The sequence below is a fragment of the Pseudorasbora parva genome, chromosome 14, assembly GCF_024679245.1.
Source record: "Pseudorasbora parva isolate DD20220531a chromosome 14, ASM2467924v1, whole genome shotgun sequence".
NCBI classification, from domain to species: domain Eukaryota; kingdom Metazoa; phylum Chordata; class Actinopteri; order Cypriniformes; family Gobionidae; genus Pseudorasbora; species Pseudorasbora parva.
The window spans coordinates 38,226,316-38,242,555 of NC_090185.1; the positions used below are offsets into that span (position 1 = coordinate 38,226,316).

A 16,240-nucleotide genomic window follows, 5' to 3' on the forward strand; every position below is an offset into this window, starting at 1 on the left:
CCCAGATGAGATTTAACTTTGTTTCTTTTGCAGAAGTGGCGTTATCTGTGACATACAATCCAGATGGGACGTATAGTATGGAGGTAAATTATGATTTTAGGATTCACATCAAAAAGTATAGCAGCGTTGTTTGAGCATTGTTTCAGTCTCAGTCAAAACAATGACTAGAATCAATGCACTAAATCTCACTTTTCACAAAGGTCTCTGGGTGATGTGTGTTTGTTAGACTGGAGGTCAGGTGTTCCTCGTGTCAGGAGAGCTGCAGCTGGAGGGGGGCGTGGCCTACCTGTGCTGCTCTGTGGATGGAGTCCTGTCCCGACCCAAAATAGTCATTCTGGACAACACTGTACACATCTTTTCTATGGTGGGTTTTGTTAGGGGTTAACAGCTTATGACCCAGGACCAGTAGAGAAAAATGAAGACCAAGAGTTAGGAGTGCAATTAATTAAAAGAAACATTCACTTAAAGGGATAGTTCACCCAAAAGTGAAATGTATGTCATTAGCTTCTCCCCCTAATGTCGTTCCACACCCGTAAGACCTCCGTTCATCTTCAGACACAGTTTAAGATATTTTATATTTAGCCCGAGAGTGTATGCAAGTGTATGCACACTATACTGTCCATGTCCAGAAAGGGAATAAAAACATCATCACAGTAGTCCATATGAGACATCAGTGGGTTAATTAGAGTCTCTTGAAGCGTCGGAAATACATTTTGGTCCAAAAATAACAAAAACTACGACTTTATTCAGCATTGTCTTCCTCAAATAAAGATTCAAACGGTTATGAATCGGCGTTTTGATTCATGATTGGGATCGCGTGTCAAACTGCTGAAATCACATGACATTGGCGATCCGAATCATGAATCAATACGCTGATTCAGAACCGTTTGAGTCTTTATTTGAGGAACACAGAAGAGAAGACAATGCTGAATAAATTCATAGTTTTTGTTATTTTTGGACCCAAATGTATTTCCGATGCTTCAAGAGACTCTAATTAACCCACTGATGTCTCATATGGACTACTGTGATGATGTTTTTATTCCCTGGACATGGACAGTATAGTTTGCATACACTCTCGGTCTAAATATGAAATATGTGACCCGTCGCGGAAACCAGGGACACAAGTCGGCAGCTCTACAATTGAGAAAAATGAGAGAGCGTTTTTTTTCAATCTCGTGATTTTTTTCATTATGTGATTTTCGCTTTTTTGCAGAATCTGTTAGTAGAAATCACGAAGAAGCCTCTCCGTGTTTGAGTATATTTTGAGGTTTAAATCGCCTTGTTTTGTCTGTGTGTATTTTCATACTGGCCTTTGTTATTGCCCCGCCCTCTAAGGGACGCGTGGATAATTATTTATGCAGCGCTCTGGCCGGCTGTAGAGATGATCCAAGCGACGATGAATGCGGCATAATAAGACTGGATAATATCCTAATCTACAACTGAGCGAAGATGAAGAAGAGGAAGAATGTATCAGACGAGTTGGACCGTAAGAAATCAGAGGCTATATCGATAGTAACATTTGACAGGGATAAAGGCAGAGAAATGGCTCAAATCTGTATCCGTGGCTATAGTGTAGTGGTAAGGCGCATGTCATCAAGTTTTGACGCAATTCGATCAGAGGATCATAGGATCGAATCTGCCTTTTGCCACACTCTCTCTACTCCCTTTACCCATCACATATCAGATCGACATATCAGGAACTTTACCTTTTAGATGGTTATGTTAGCATCTTTATTATTAGTAGGATGCGGTCCGATTTTTCCCGTTACGTCTGTCGTTACTAGCAGCCTTGCAGCTTTACAGGGGGTGTGGCTTATCTAAATGAGATGTAAATGAGCCCTATTGTCACTCCCAGCAGGTGAGAACAGGTGAGAACTGCGAAACTTCAGAGGCTGTTTTCTCTCGTTTACACTTTTCTAAAGGCCTACATTCAGATGGCCACAACTTCTCCAAATATTATCAGATTTCCATGTGTTACACATCGTTGGAAAGCTTGGAGACCACACTTTCAGAATCTGTGAATAACTTAAAATGCCCCAGAACCGACTTGTGTCCCTACTTTCCGTGACTGGTCACATATCTTAAACTGTGTGTGAAGATGAACGGAGGTCTTACGGGTGTGGAACGACATTAGGGTGAGGAGCTAATGACACATTTCATTTTTGGGTGAACTAACCCTTTAAGAAATAATGTTAATTTTTAATTTAGTTTTCCACCGAGGTTGAGAACATCTTAATTAATTATAAACAAAACATTTCTCCAAAACATACTGATAACATGTGCTTTCTCTCAGTGAGAGTACAGACATTTAGTTCAGGCAATATTCATCTTGACTCTTTAGTTTTTCAGTAAAAGTAAATATAAAAGGAATAAAATATAATAATTAAATGAGACATTTTAGAAAACAAGAAACATAAAGCAAAATCATAACTGAATCATTATAATAATATAGGAAGATAAATATTGATTAAGGCTTTGATTATGAATTTATTAAGTATATACGTATATATTGAAGCGGCAGTGGATTTCAGATTTGCCCTTTCAGTTTCTTTCCCCCTTTGAATTTACACTTCAGACTTCATGTCAAGACTGTGTCTGATGTTTTGTGTTCTGCTTTTGTCCTCTTTTAGGAGGGCAGTGCCCAGGTGGGTGTGCCGGTGCCCAAGTTCCTGGCTGGTGTTAGTGGCTCCGGGGCACAGAGTGGCACTATTGCGCCCATGACTGGCACCATTGAGAAGGTATTCAAGGCAGCTGCGGTTGAACTCCAGTTTGTGTACTGTACATCCTCCAGTATGCCAGAGTAGATTAGTGTCAAGAATCATAAATACTGAAAATAATGTGTTAAAGGTTGGGTAAGTGTTATTACAAAACAGGCTGGGGCTGAGTCCAATAACAAACTTGTAGCCAATCAGCAGTAAGGGGCGTGTCTACTAATGATGGTGAGAAGAGAGTTAGCCAATCAGCAGTAAGGGGTGTGTCTAATAATGATGGTGAGAAGAGAGAGTTAGCCAATCAGCAGTAAGGGACGTGTCTAATAATGATGGTGAGAAGAGAGAGTTAGCCAATCAGCAGTAAGGGGTGTGTCTAATAATGATGGTGAGAAGAGAGAGTTAGCCAATCAGCAGTAAGGGGCGTGTCTACTAATGATGGTGAGGAGAGAGTTAGCCAATCAGCAGTAAGGGGCGTGTCTAATAATGATGGTGAGAAGAGAGAGTTAGCCAATCAGCAGTAAGGGGCGTGTCTAATAATGATGGTGAGAAGAGAGAGTTACCCAATCAGCAGTAAGGGGCGTGTCTAATAATGATAGTGAGAAGAGAGAGTTAGCCAATCAGCAGTAAGGGGCGTGTCTACTAATGATGGTGAGAAGAGAGTTAGCCAATCAGCAGTAAGGGGCGTGTCTACTAATGATGGTGAGGAGAGAGTTAGCCAATCAGCAGTAAGGGGCGTGTCTACTAATGATGGTGAGAAGAGAGTTAGCCAATCAGCAGTAAGGGGCGTGTCTACTAATGATGGTGAGAAGAGAGGCTCGGTGCACGTCATTATTCAAAACACAGGACGGACATTAGCTGAGAACTAATATATGCTGCTTTGGCTTGAATATACTCGTGTCTTGTTCACTTGTTTGTTCGTCACTTCAGCGATGATAAAGACCCGTTCATTTCCACACCGTATGGATCTCCTCACTGTCTGTTTCAAGATCAGCTCACAAAATGTGTCCGACAAGTAAGATACTATACTCCTAAAATATGTTTGTTTCCTCTTTTCACGATCTATATAACCCTTATCCGGTCATAATTGTAATATGTCGTTAGCTGGACTGTCGGCTCATGTACTATCGAGCTGTTCATGAGAACGGTTTGTGTTTTTGTGATCGCTATAACTCTAATCTGGTCATAATTGTAATACCGTATTTTCCGGACTATAAGTCGCACTTTTTTTCATAGTTTGGCTGGTCCTGCGACTTATAGTCAGGTGCGACTTATATATCAAATTTATTTCATACTGACTGACAAGAATAAACATATAGCCGCGAGAATGCGCTCTATGCTGCTCCTGTAGCCTAATATTTACTTATAGACAACAACTTGAAAGACTGAACACAAACAAAATGCCCCCATAAAGAAAATCTTATTCTGCAAAATACAAACAGCATGTAGTAAAACATGCAGCGGAGAACGATTCTCACAGCGTTCGTCTCGCGCGGCTGAGCTTCTCCCGGCAGAGAGTTCAAGCCTCTGTGGACTCGTTCCTTCAGCTCTGGCCATCTTGCTTACAGTCCGCAAGTAGATTTCTTTTTCTTCTTCATCACAATTAAAGTAACCTCTGCTTTTCGCCAGTCCCTTACAAGTTTCTCACTCACTTCAAACTTTCTTTCTTCTGCTCGGGTTATGCAGTGAAGCGGGCACGAGCGAGTGCACTCGAGCAGGTGCTTGCATGCTCCAGCTCTGCCCTAATGCGACTTATAGTCCAGTGCGACTTATATATGTTTTTTTCCGCGTCATGACGCATTTTTTGACTGATGCGACTTATACTCCGGAGCGACTTATAGTCCGGAAAATACGGTATGTCGTTAGCTGGACTGTCGGCTCGTGTACTATCGAGTTGATCATGAGAACGGTTTGTGTTTTGTGATCGCTATAACTCTAATCTGGTCATAATTGTAATATGTCGTTAGCTGGACTGCCGGCTCGTGTTCTATCGAGTTGTTTGAGAACGGTTTGTGTTTTGTGATCGCTATAACTCTAATCTGGTCATAATTGTAATATGTCGTTAGCTGGACTGTCAGCTCGTGTTCTATCGAGTTGTTCATGAGAACGGTTTGTGTTTTGTGATCGCTATAACTCTAATCTGGTCATAATTGTAATATGTCGTTAGCTGGACTGTCGGCTCGTGTACTATCGAGTTGATCATGAGAACGGTTTGTGTTTTGTGATCGCTATAACTCTAATCTGGTCATAATTGTAATATGTCGTTAGCTGGACTGCCGGCTCGTGTTCTATCGAGTTGATCATGAGAACGGTTTGTGTTTTGTGATCGCTATAACTCTAATCTGGTCATAATTGTAATATATTGCTAGTTGGACTCGTGCTCATGTTCTATCGAGTTGTTCATGAGACTGGTTTGTGTTTTTGTGATGGAAGGGGTGACTTTTCATTGAATATTCAGCCTGGATTAGTTGCATTTACATTTACATTTAATCATTTAGCAGACGCTTTTATCCAAAGTGACTTACAAAAAAGGGGAGAGCAATAGAAGCAACGAAACAAACAAGGCCAACAAGAGCTGTAAGAAGTCTCAGTTAATCGAGCACAGTACACACTTTTTTTTTTTTTTTTTTTTGGACAAACAAACAAAAATTAATGGATAGTTAAGTGCTATTCTTTATAGGTCAGGTGCAATTAGAAAAGATGTGTCTTAAGATGTTTTTTTTAAAATGGCTACAGACTCGGCAGCACGAATTGAGATCGGCAGGTCATTCCACCAGGTGGGAACGGTCCAGGAAAATGTCTGTGAGAGCGATTTCATGCCTCTTTGGGATGGAACCACGAGGCGACGCTTACTCGCAGAACGCAAGCTTCTGGAAGGTGTGTAAGTCTGAACAAGTGAGTTTAGGTGCAGAGCCAGTGGTTGTTTTGTAGGCGAGAACTAGTGCCTTGAATTTGATGCGAGCAGCCATTGGCAACCAGTGCAGTCTGATGAAGAGAGGCGTAACATGCGCTCTCTTCGGCTCATTAAAGGGGGGGTGAAACACTCAGTTTCAGTCAATCTCATGTCAATCTTGAGTACCTATAGAGTAGTATTGTATCCTTCATATCTCCGAAAAATCTTTAGTTTTATCATATTTATAAAAGAAATATGGGCTCTACCGAGTCTTTCCGGAAAAAAACGAGCGCCTGGAGGCGTATTGTGTGGGCAGAGCTAAAGAATGACGATCGCAAACAAAGCGGTGACGTCCTCAAGCGTGGAGAAACCATAGGGGAGAAACCCATGGCTATCTCAGCTAATAGATATATGATCCAGAATCAAATCTGAGGCAGAAATAAATTGAACAGGAGAAACGGCAACATCAGGACGTCCGTCTCTGTGGTATGGACTGTATTTAGGGGCCTTTGTGTGTCTTTACTCGCAGTTTATGAGGACATGATTCGGTTTATGGACTATTGTATGCGACTAGACCTTAGAAGTAGCAAGCAAAACGGTTTTGCACGTCAGAGTCAGACTAGTTTAACGTTATACAGAGAACAACAATGGAGTAACCGTTAGCGCATTTGAATGACGAAGCACGCGATCGTGTCTACTGATGTTTACCCACGCGACGAGCCAATAGCAGAGACATTTGAAGCAGATTTACTCACCGGCTGCTTCCAAAGCAGGACCGAACCTTTATCGCTGGGACCGCTCCGTCAAAAACACACTTCTTTGGTATGATTTGTTGAAGTCCTGTGACAGCAGTGACCGTGGAAATCCACTTTGAGACGGGACTGAAGCGATGCTTTGAAGCTTCCCGTCATTTCTGCGTTCAAATCGGTTCAAATGCAGCGCTGCCTTCCCGGAATGCTGTGCTGAAGTGTTGAAGTCGCTCGACGTCACCCATAGGAATAAAGTGGAGCGCGGCGCGAGAGCAGTGTTTACGGCGTGCATTTCCTCTCTCCCTCTAGTCACGCGCGCGGGCACCCTACCGGGAGAAGAGCCCGTACGGCCCATACAAGGACCTTCCATTTTATTAACGTCAAGTGGACCCATACTCGAAAAAAACTCTCCGAAACTTGTGAGAAACCGGAAGGAGTATTTTTCACACAGAAATACTCCATCAAACGTCCAACATTAGTTTTTGAAACTTTGTCTATGTTTAGGATGGGAATCCAAGTCTTTAACAGTGTAAAAAGCTCAGTATGCATGAAACAGCATTTCACCCCCCCTTTAAAGACCACTCTCGCCGCTGCATTCTGGATCAGCTGCAAGGGTTTGATAGTGCATGCTGGAAGCCCAGCCAGAAGAGCATTACAATAGTCCAGTCTGGAGAGAACAAGAGCTTGAACCAGGAGTTGTGCAGCCTGTTCTGATAGGAAGGGTCTAATCTTTCTAATGTTGTATAAAGCAAATCTGCAGGACCGGGCTGTTGCAGTAATGTGGTCAGTGAAGTTTAACTGGTCATCAATCACAACTCCAAGGTTCCTGGCTGTCCTTGATGGAGTTATGGTTGATGAACCAAGCTGAATGGAGAAATTTTGATGAAGTGCTGGGTTGGTTGAGAAAACAAGTAATTCTGTCTTTGCAAGATTGAGTTGAAGGTGATGCTCCTTCATCCAGTCAGAAATGTCTGTCAGACAGGCAGCAATACGAACACTGACTGTAGGATCATCTGGTTGAAATGAGAAGTGGAGTTGAGTGTCATTAGCATAGCAGTGATAGGAGAAGCCGTGTTTCTGAATGACAGAACCTAATTATGACATGTAGATGGAGAAGAGAAGTGGTCCAAGGACTGAGCCCTGGGGAACCCCATTAGCTACATCATGTGACTTAGACACTTCACCTCTCCATGACACCCTGTAGGACCTACCAGAGAGGTAAGACCTGAACCACTGGAGAGCAGTTCCTGAGATACCCATCTTCTTAAGTGTTGACAGGAGGATCTGGTGGTTAACTGTGTCAAAAGCAGCAGACAGATCCAGCAGGATGAGCACTGAGGATTTGGAAGCTGCTTTTGCCAGTCTAAGTGCCTCAGTTACCGAGAGCAAGGCAGTCTCAGTCGAATGGCCGCTTTTGAAGCCAGATTGGTTGTTGTCCAGGAGGTCGCTCTGTTCAAGAAAAATAGAGAGTTGATTGAACACAACTCGCTCAAGGGTCTTTGCAATGAAAGGCAGAAGGGATACCGGTCGGTAGTTTTCTAAAAGTGCTGGATTCAGAGAGGGTTTCTTAAGCAGTGGGGTTACCCGAGCCTGCTTAAATGCTGTGGGAAAGGTTCCCTTGTGAAGAGAAGTGTTGACAATGTGAGTGAGTGCAGGAGTGATTGAAGAAGAAATGGCCTGAAGGAGGTGAGTGGGTATAGGATCAAGTGGACAGGTAGTAGGGTGATTGGAAAGGATGAGTTAAGAAATATCTGCCGTGGAGAGCGGAGAGAAGGATGGAAGCGTGTTCGTGTTAGTTGTTGAGATGTGTGTGTCAGTTTGTGATGAGGAGAACTGGTTGCTGATGAGAGATGTTTTGTTTGTGAAAAATGATGCAAAGTCATCAGCTGTAAGAGTTGATGAAGGAGGGGGAGGAGGAGGACAAAGGAGAGAGGAGAATGTTTTAAAGAGTGTGCGAGAATTAGAGCAATTGTTGATTTTGTTGTGGTAGTATGTTGTTTTAGCAGTGGAGACATTTGTAGAGAAAGAAGAGACTGATACAAGGTAAGGTCAGTATAGTTTTTAGATTTCCGCCATTTCCTCTCTGCCGCCCTGAGTCCAGAGCGATGTTCACGGAGAACATCAGACAGCCAGGGGGCAGATGGGGTGGGGCGGGCTGGTCTGGATGAAAGGGGGCAAAAACTGTCTAAGGAGGATGTTAGAGTGGAGCAAAGAGTGTCAGTAGCACTGTTAGTGTCCAGTGCTGAGGTGGAGGGAGTGAAGATGAAACCATAGTGGATAGGCGAGAGGGAGAGAGTGAGCGTAGATTACGCCGAAAGCTAATCTGTGTAGGAGTGTGTGTTGTATCAGGAGTCAGTATGAGGTTAAGAGTGATGAGAAAGTGGTCTGAGGTGTGTAATGGAGTAACTAAAGTGTTGTCCGTGGAGCAGTTGCATGTGTAGACGAGGTCTAATTGGTTACCTGATCTGTGAGTAGCCGTAGTAGATACTAACTTAAGGTCAAATGAAGTCAGTAGAGTGCTGAAGTCTGCGGCTAGGTGTTTATCAAGATGGATGTTGAAGTCACCAAGCAGAATCAGAGGAATGCCATCCTCAGGGAAGCTAGAATGTAACACATCCAACTCCTCCACAAAGTTACCGAGGTGACCTGGAGGACGATAGACCACTACCACATGGATTTTAACAGGGTGAGATAGTGATTGACACAGATTCTGCCGTTGTCGTTGCCTGGGTTTATGCATGTGTGGGGCGGAGCTATTAAAATAGGGCCGAGACCCTTTTGGGGGTAGGGGCGTGTTTGTTTTGGTGATTTGAAATATCAACAACGGTTACCAGATAGCACTTACCCAACCTTTAAGAGGTCACATTTACAGCCAAAACAGTAAAGTGCCCGTCGCAGAATTTTTTATCCATTTTAATGCACTTAATAAGGAGTAGTGCTGGAATTAATACGGTAAAACAAAAGCATCAGATATGGTAATGGAAGTTTAATTTCCGATGCCTCCAGTATGCAGTAGACCAATCACAACAGCCAATTCGAAAGACTGCTGTTTGCCAGCAGCAGCAGCCATCTTTTTTTTCAAGTAGCGGGAACCGCCGCAACTCTGCATTTCTTAGTATTTTTGTCTTGTTTCTAGTCAAAATATATAAAAATTCTTACATTAAGAATCATTTACTAAACAAGTAAAAAATTATTGTCTGGTTTTGGGGGAAAATAACTCAAAATTAAGAGAGTTTTTGCTTAAAATAAGCTAAATAATCTGCCAAAATATTTTTATTTTATGAAATACTCTTAATTGTGAGTTAATTTTTTCCCAAAACCAGACAATTACTTTTGCTTGTCTAGTAAATACTTTGTTTTAATAATTTTTAGATGTTTGGCCTAGAAATAAGACAAAAATACTTTGTAAGAAAAGCATTTTTTGCAGTGTGTGATTGGCCTGACTAGAGTTTGGTTTTTCAAGCTTGCAAGCTCGAGTTGCTAGACGCCCTGGCTGCAAATTACATCTCCTGCCGCTTGGGTGCGTCTAGATTTCTAGGCTAGGTTTCTGTCAGATTTACTGAATATAGTGCCTGTGTTCCTGTCACCGAAGGTTGAACTTGCCTTTGGTTTCTTTGTAGGTGCTAGTCAAGGCTGGAGACTCGGTCCAGAAAGGAGATCCCTTAATGGTGATGATTGCCATGAAGATGGAGGTGAGGCTCCATCACGTTCTCATTCATTGCACTTTATAGTCCATATTAAAACTCATGGGGTCCTTCTCTTTCTGGGCAGCACACCATCCGTGCCCCCAAAGCAGGCGTCATCAAGAAGGTGTTCTTCAAGGAGGGCTCGCAGGCCAACCGGCACGCAGCTTTGGTGGAGATGGAGGAAGAGGAAGGATCTGCAGCAGAGTAAACCCAGAGCAACATTACAGATGGATGGCTGGAAAATCTCAACTTGGACAAGTTGCTGCACAATAAAAGATCTTGAAGCACTACAAATTAGTTTCAATCTTTTGATATTTATAACGCAAACTAGAAACTTTCTTGCTCATCTAAATACCCAGACATCTTGTTACCTGTAGATTTATTTGTGTGGAATTCAGTCCCAATTAACTTAGTGTTTCTGTGGTTCTCATTTGTTGTCAATTTTTTCAGTAGAGTGTCAGAAAACAAACAAGACCCAGCATTCATGATATGCTCGCTCTTAAGGCTGTGCAATTGGGCAATTAGTTGAAAGGGGTGTGTTCAAAAAAATAGCAGTGTCTACCTTTGACTGTACAAACTCAAAACTATTTTGTACAAACATGTTTTTTTTCTGGGATTTAGCAATCCTGTGAATCACTAAACTAATATTTAGTTGTATGGCCACAGTTTTTTAAAACTGCTTGACATCTGTGTGGCATGGAGTCAACCAACTTGTGGCACCTCTCAGCTGTTATTCCACTCCATGATTCTTTAACAACATCCCACAATTCATTCACATTTCTTGGTTTTGCTTCAGAAACAGCATTTTTGATATCACCCCACAAGTTCTCAATTGGATTAAGGTCTGGAGATTGGGCTGGCCACTCCATAACATTAATTTTGTTGGTTTGCAACCAAGACTTTGCCCGTTTACTAGTGTGTTTTGGGTCATTGTCTTGTTGAAACAACCATTTCAAGGGCATGTCCTCTTCAGCATAGGGCAACATGACCTCTTCAAGTATTTTAACATATGCAAACTGATCCATGATCCCTGGTATGCGATAAATAGGCCCAACACCATAGTAGGAGAAACATGCCCATATCATGATGCTTGCACCTCCATGCTTCACTGTCTTCACTGTGTACTGTGGCTTGAATTCAGAGTTTGGGGGTCGTCTCACAAACTGCCTGTGGCCCTTGGACCCAAAAAGAACAATTTTACTCTCATCAGTCCACAAAATGTTCCTCCATTTCTCTTTAGGCCAGTTGATGTGTTCTTTGGCAAATTGTAACCTCTTCTGCACATGCCTTTTTTTTAACAGAGGGACTTTGCGGGGGATTCTTGAAAATAGATTAGCTTCACACAGACGTCTTCTAACTGTCACAGTACTTACAGGTAACTCCAGACTGTCTTTGATCATCCTGGAGGTGATCATTGGCTGAGCCTTTGCCATTCTGGTTATTCTTCTATCCATTTTGATGGCTGTCTTCCGTTTTCTTCCACGTCTCTCTGGTTTTGCTCTCCATTTTAAGGCATTGGAGATCATTTTAGCTGAACAGCCTATCATTTTTTGCACCTCTTTATAGGTTTTCCCCTCTCTAATCAACTTTTTAATGAAAGTACGCTGTTCTTCTGAACAATGTCTTGAACGACCCATTGTCCTCAGCTTTCAAATGCATGTTCAACAAGTGTTGGCTTCATCCTTAAATAGGGGCCACCTGATTCACACCTGTTTCTTCACAAAATTGATGACCTCAGTGATTGAATGCCACACTGCTATTTTTTTGAACACACCCCTTTCAACTAATTGCCCAATTGCACAGCCTTAAGAGCGTGCATATCATGAATGCTGGGTCTCATTTGTTTTCTGAGAATCTACTGAACCTACTGGTAACTTGTTTGCCACGTAGCAATAAAAAAATATACGAAAAACCTTGATTATTCTGGTTAGTCACATTGTACTGCTATTATTTTGAACAAGACTGTACATGCAAGTATTTGCATTTCGACAGTCACTCCACTCATGTTGTTTCTAGTCCATGACTTGTCATGATAGCGCTCTTGTGAAGCGTCACTTAACAGTGATTGTCATTTGCGGTGAATAAGGTGGCTTGATGTCGGTTTAAATACTGAAGCAAATGTAGAATCTGTATCTCTTAACATTTTTAACCTTCATCATTAAAGGGTTTGTTTTATATTAAGTCTCTAGAGTCTAATTCAATTAAAGATTTTCCAGCTTTAATATTAAGTTCACAATTAGTGGAGGGGCCTCGTTTATAAAATGTTGCGTAGAAACTTTCCTACATCATAAACTGTCTTAAGATAATTTCTCAAATGTGCTCAAGCATGATCACGAAAAAATGTACGTACACAAAAAACGTGTACATTTATAGAACAAAAAATCTATAAATCGCAAATGATCTTGAACTTGCGCAGCTGAATGGTTTCAGATCTCCGCCTTGTAAATGCCCCCTAATGAATATCATTAGCTCCAGTCAATGTCTAAATCCTTTACTTGTGAATGGCGAGTGGCAAAAAAAAAAGAACTTTAGCAAGGTCGAAATCAGGGTCCTGTTGGCGGATGAGCCAAAATAATAAAAGCCACGTGTGGAATCAAAGAACAGGTGCTTGTCATATATTTAGAATATCATCAAAACGTTGATTTATTTCACCAATTCCATTCAAAATGTGAAACTTCATTCATTACACACAGACTGATATATTTAAAATGTTTAGTTCTTTTAATTTTGATGATTATAGCTGATTAACTAAGGAAAATCACAAATTCAGTATCTCAGAAAATTAGAATATTGAAGACACCTAGTGCCACAATCTAATCAGCTAATTAACTCAAAACACCTGCAAAGGCCTTTAAAGGTGCACTATGCAACTTTCCATCCACTGAAGGGCGCCTAATCAAAACAAAGGCGTAGTTTGATGACGCCAAGTGTGAGCGCAGCATCTTGGGACATGTGGTCTCATCACAGCCGGTGGAAAATAGGACTCGGGCAGAAATCACATTCATGGATGCGGTTATTAACGTTACTGTAGTCTAAAGCAGAGCAGGACCGAGTGTTGTGAAGCAGAGCACAGCCGCTGGAGTGATTGTTACACAAACACACACGTGAGTATCGAGACTTTTATTATGACGGGGCGGGACACATTCGCCGGGGTGCACTGATCCGCTCTTCCGGTTATGATTATGAGGTAAAGCAGCTCTGTTTATCATATTAGATACTTTTAAGTGTGTTTAAAATGATGTTATGACGTTTCTCCGTGGGTTCACTTGTTCACACTGCTAAGAGTAAAGCGCTCCTGCCAAGTAAAACCCGAAATCAAGGGTAGCGCAGATATGACGCAATTGACAGGCGACTCCCTCAAACCCTATGTTGACCGCTTCCTGGAGAGGATTGTGAAACAAAACCCATTAAAAAATGTGGGGGAGATTCAAAAAGAGTGGACTGCAGCTGGAGTCAGTGCTTCAAGAACCACTATACTCAGACGTTTGCAAGACACACCTGCACAGTGCCAAAGCAACCAGTTCCTGGTTTAAGGACCATTGTATCCCTGTTCTTAATTGGCCAGCAAACTCGGCTGACCTTAACCCCATAGAACAGCTGTGGCGTATCGTATCTTCCTCCTCACAATACTCCAGAGCCATCAATGCAGAAGAGCTGAAGGCCACTATCAGAGCAGCCTGGGCTCGCCTCTCATAACACCTGAGCAGGGTCACAGACTGATCGACTCCATGCCACGCCGCATCGCTGCAGTAATTCAGGCAAAAGGAGCCACAACTAAGTATTGAGTGCTGTACATGCTCATACTTTTCATGTTCATACTTTTCAGTTCGCCAAGATTTCTAAAAATCCTTTCTTTGTAATAGTTCTTAGTAATATTCAAAATTACTGAGATATTGAATTTGGGATTTTCCCTAGTTGTCAGTAATAATAATTAAAATTAAAAGAAATAAACATTTGAAATATATCAGTCGGTGTGTAATGAATTAATATAATATACAAGTTTCACTTTTTGAATGGAATTAGTGAAATAAATCAACTTTTTGATGATATTCTAATTATATGACTAGCACAGGTACATAAGCAGGATATATTAGTGGGTGGATATATTAGGTAGCAAGTGAACATCAAAGTTGATGTGTTAGAAGCAGAAAAAATTGGAAAGCGTAAGGATTTGAGCGCCATCTTTTTGCAAGATGGCGCCGCCGTGTTCGGTCGCCGTTCAGGTCGCTCCTCTGAGACTTTGCTTTTATTTATTATTCTACACTCTTTTGTTCTCGATTTTTACTAATCTATCATCAGCCTTGGTCTGCTATGATAGCAAAACACTTTTGGATATAGGTTATCGCTACACTGACCTGGTTCAAGACGCTTTCATCAATCCTCTGTGGCCACCTGAGATTCTTCGGAACGCCGAGTTGAACAAAGGCCACCCGACTCGTAGGCGAAGATTCAAAAAACACCGCGGGAAACGCGCTGGGATCCGCAACAGACTGAGGAAGAGAGCATTCAGTCCCCCTCTCCCGAGCATTCTGCTCGCAAATGTCCAATCCTTGGAGAATAAGATGGACGTTCTTAGAGCCAGGATAAGTTTCCAACGGGACATGAGAGACTGCAACATCTATTGTTTGTCCGAAACATGGCTCACGCCCGCGGTCCCGGACACAGCTGTGACGCCGTCTGAGAACTTCTCTGTTTTCCGGATGGACAGAACAGCCGAAGCCGGTAAAACCAAAGGCGGCGGAGTGTGTTTCATGATAAACAAGAAATGGTGCGATCCCAGAAACATCTCCATCCTTTCGCGATCCTGCTCGCCTCACCTGGAACATTTATCAATAATTTGCCGCCCATTCTATCTGCCTAGGGAGTTTTCTTCAGTCGTCGCCACTGTGGTTTATATTCCGCCACAGGCAGACACGGGACTGGCTTTATCTAGCCTCCATGATGCCATCAGCGGCTCCACAAACAGCCACCCCGATGCGGCTTTCGTCGTCGCGGGTGATTTTAACAAAGCCAACCTTAAGAAAGTATTGCCTAACTTTCACCAACATGTCTCCTGTCCCACACGAGGAGCAAACACACTGGATCACTGCTATTCTCTGTATAAGAATGCCTACAAGGCTCGTTCACTACCAGCCTTTGGTAAATCGGACCATGCCGCCATTTTCCTTACACCTGAGTACAAACAAAGGCTCGTTCAGGAACCCCCGGTGAGGCGGGAAGTTAAACGCGGGTCGCCTTATTCAGAGATCACGCTACAGGCAGCTCTTGACGACGTTGACTGGGACATGTTCCGAGCGAGTTCATCGGACGTCAGCGAGTTCACTGATGTGGCGCTCTGCTTCATCAACACACTGACAGAGCAAGCCACACAAACAATAACTATAACGTCCTTCTCTAATCAGAAACCGTGGGTGGACAGTTCAATCCGCGCTGCAGTGAACGCCCGCACTGCCGCATACAACGCCGGTCTACTAACAGGGAATATGAGGGATTATAAATCATCCTGTTATGCTCTCCGACGCGCCGTTAAAGCCGCAAAGCTCCGTTATAGGGATCGCGTGGAGTCTTATTTCCAACTCAACGACTCCCGGCGGATGTGGCAGGGACTGAGGACCATCTGTGCTTTTGGAACGAAATCCTCTGCAGAAGTGAGAGCTGATCCGTTGCTTGTGAACGAGTTAAACTCTTTCTACGCTCGCTTTGATGGCAATCGCGGCAGCGCGACACCGCCGAGTGACGCGTCAGACAGAATCACTCAGAGCTGCAACAATCACGTGATCTCTGTCTCGGAGGATGACGTTCGTAGGACACTCAAACGTGTGGATGTTAGGAAAGCTGCTGGTCCGGATGGTGTTTCAGGTCGTGTCCTGCGGTCCTGTGCTGATCAGCTCGCTGGACTCCTCACATCCATCTTCAATGAGTCCCTTGCTACATCTGTGGTCCCAACCTCATTCAAAAAATCCACCATCATCCCTGTCCCTAAGAACAGTAAACCCTCTTGCCTAAATGACTATCGCCCAGTGGCTCTCACGTCTTTAGTCATGAAGGTCTTTGAGAGACTCATCAAAAACAACATTTGCTCCTCCATCCCTGACACCTTGGACCCTCTTCAGTTCGCTTATCGTCCCAATAGATCGACTGAAGATGCCATCTCTCACGTCCTCCACTCCTCCCTCACACACATCGACAGCAAGAATGGGAACT

The 16,240-nt window shown here is 42.9% G+C and overlaps 1 protein-coding gene across 1 annotated transcript in view; it reads left to right on the top strand.

Annotated features, from left to right (window-relative positions):
* Window positions 1-10,462, top strand: part of mccc1 (methylcrotonyl-CoA carboxylase subunit) — a 55,220-nt gene extending 44,758 nt beyond the window's left edge. Inside the window, exons 15-19 of the mRNA XM_067416372.1 lie at window positions 34-83; window positions 227-364; window positions 2,631-2,738; window positions 9,971-10,042; window positions 10,122-10,462. Of these exons, the coding sequence (XP_067272473.1) occupies window positions 34-83; window positions 227-364; window positions 2,631-2,738; window positions 9,971-10,042; window positions 10,122-10,244 (491 nt within the window). The 3' untranslated portion in view covers window positions 10,245-10,462. The remainder of the gene's footprint in view (window positions 1-33; window positions 84-226; window positions 365-2,630; window positions 2,739-9,970; window positions 10,043-10,121) is intronic.
* Window positions 10,463-16,240: the final 5,778 nt, after the last annotated feature.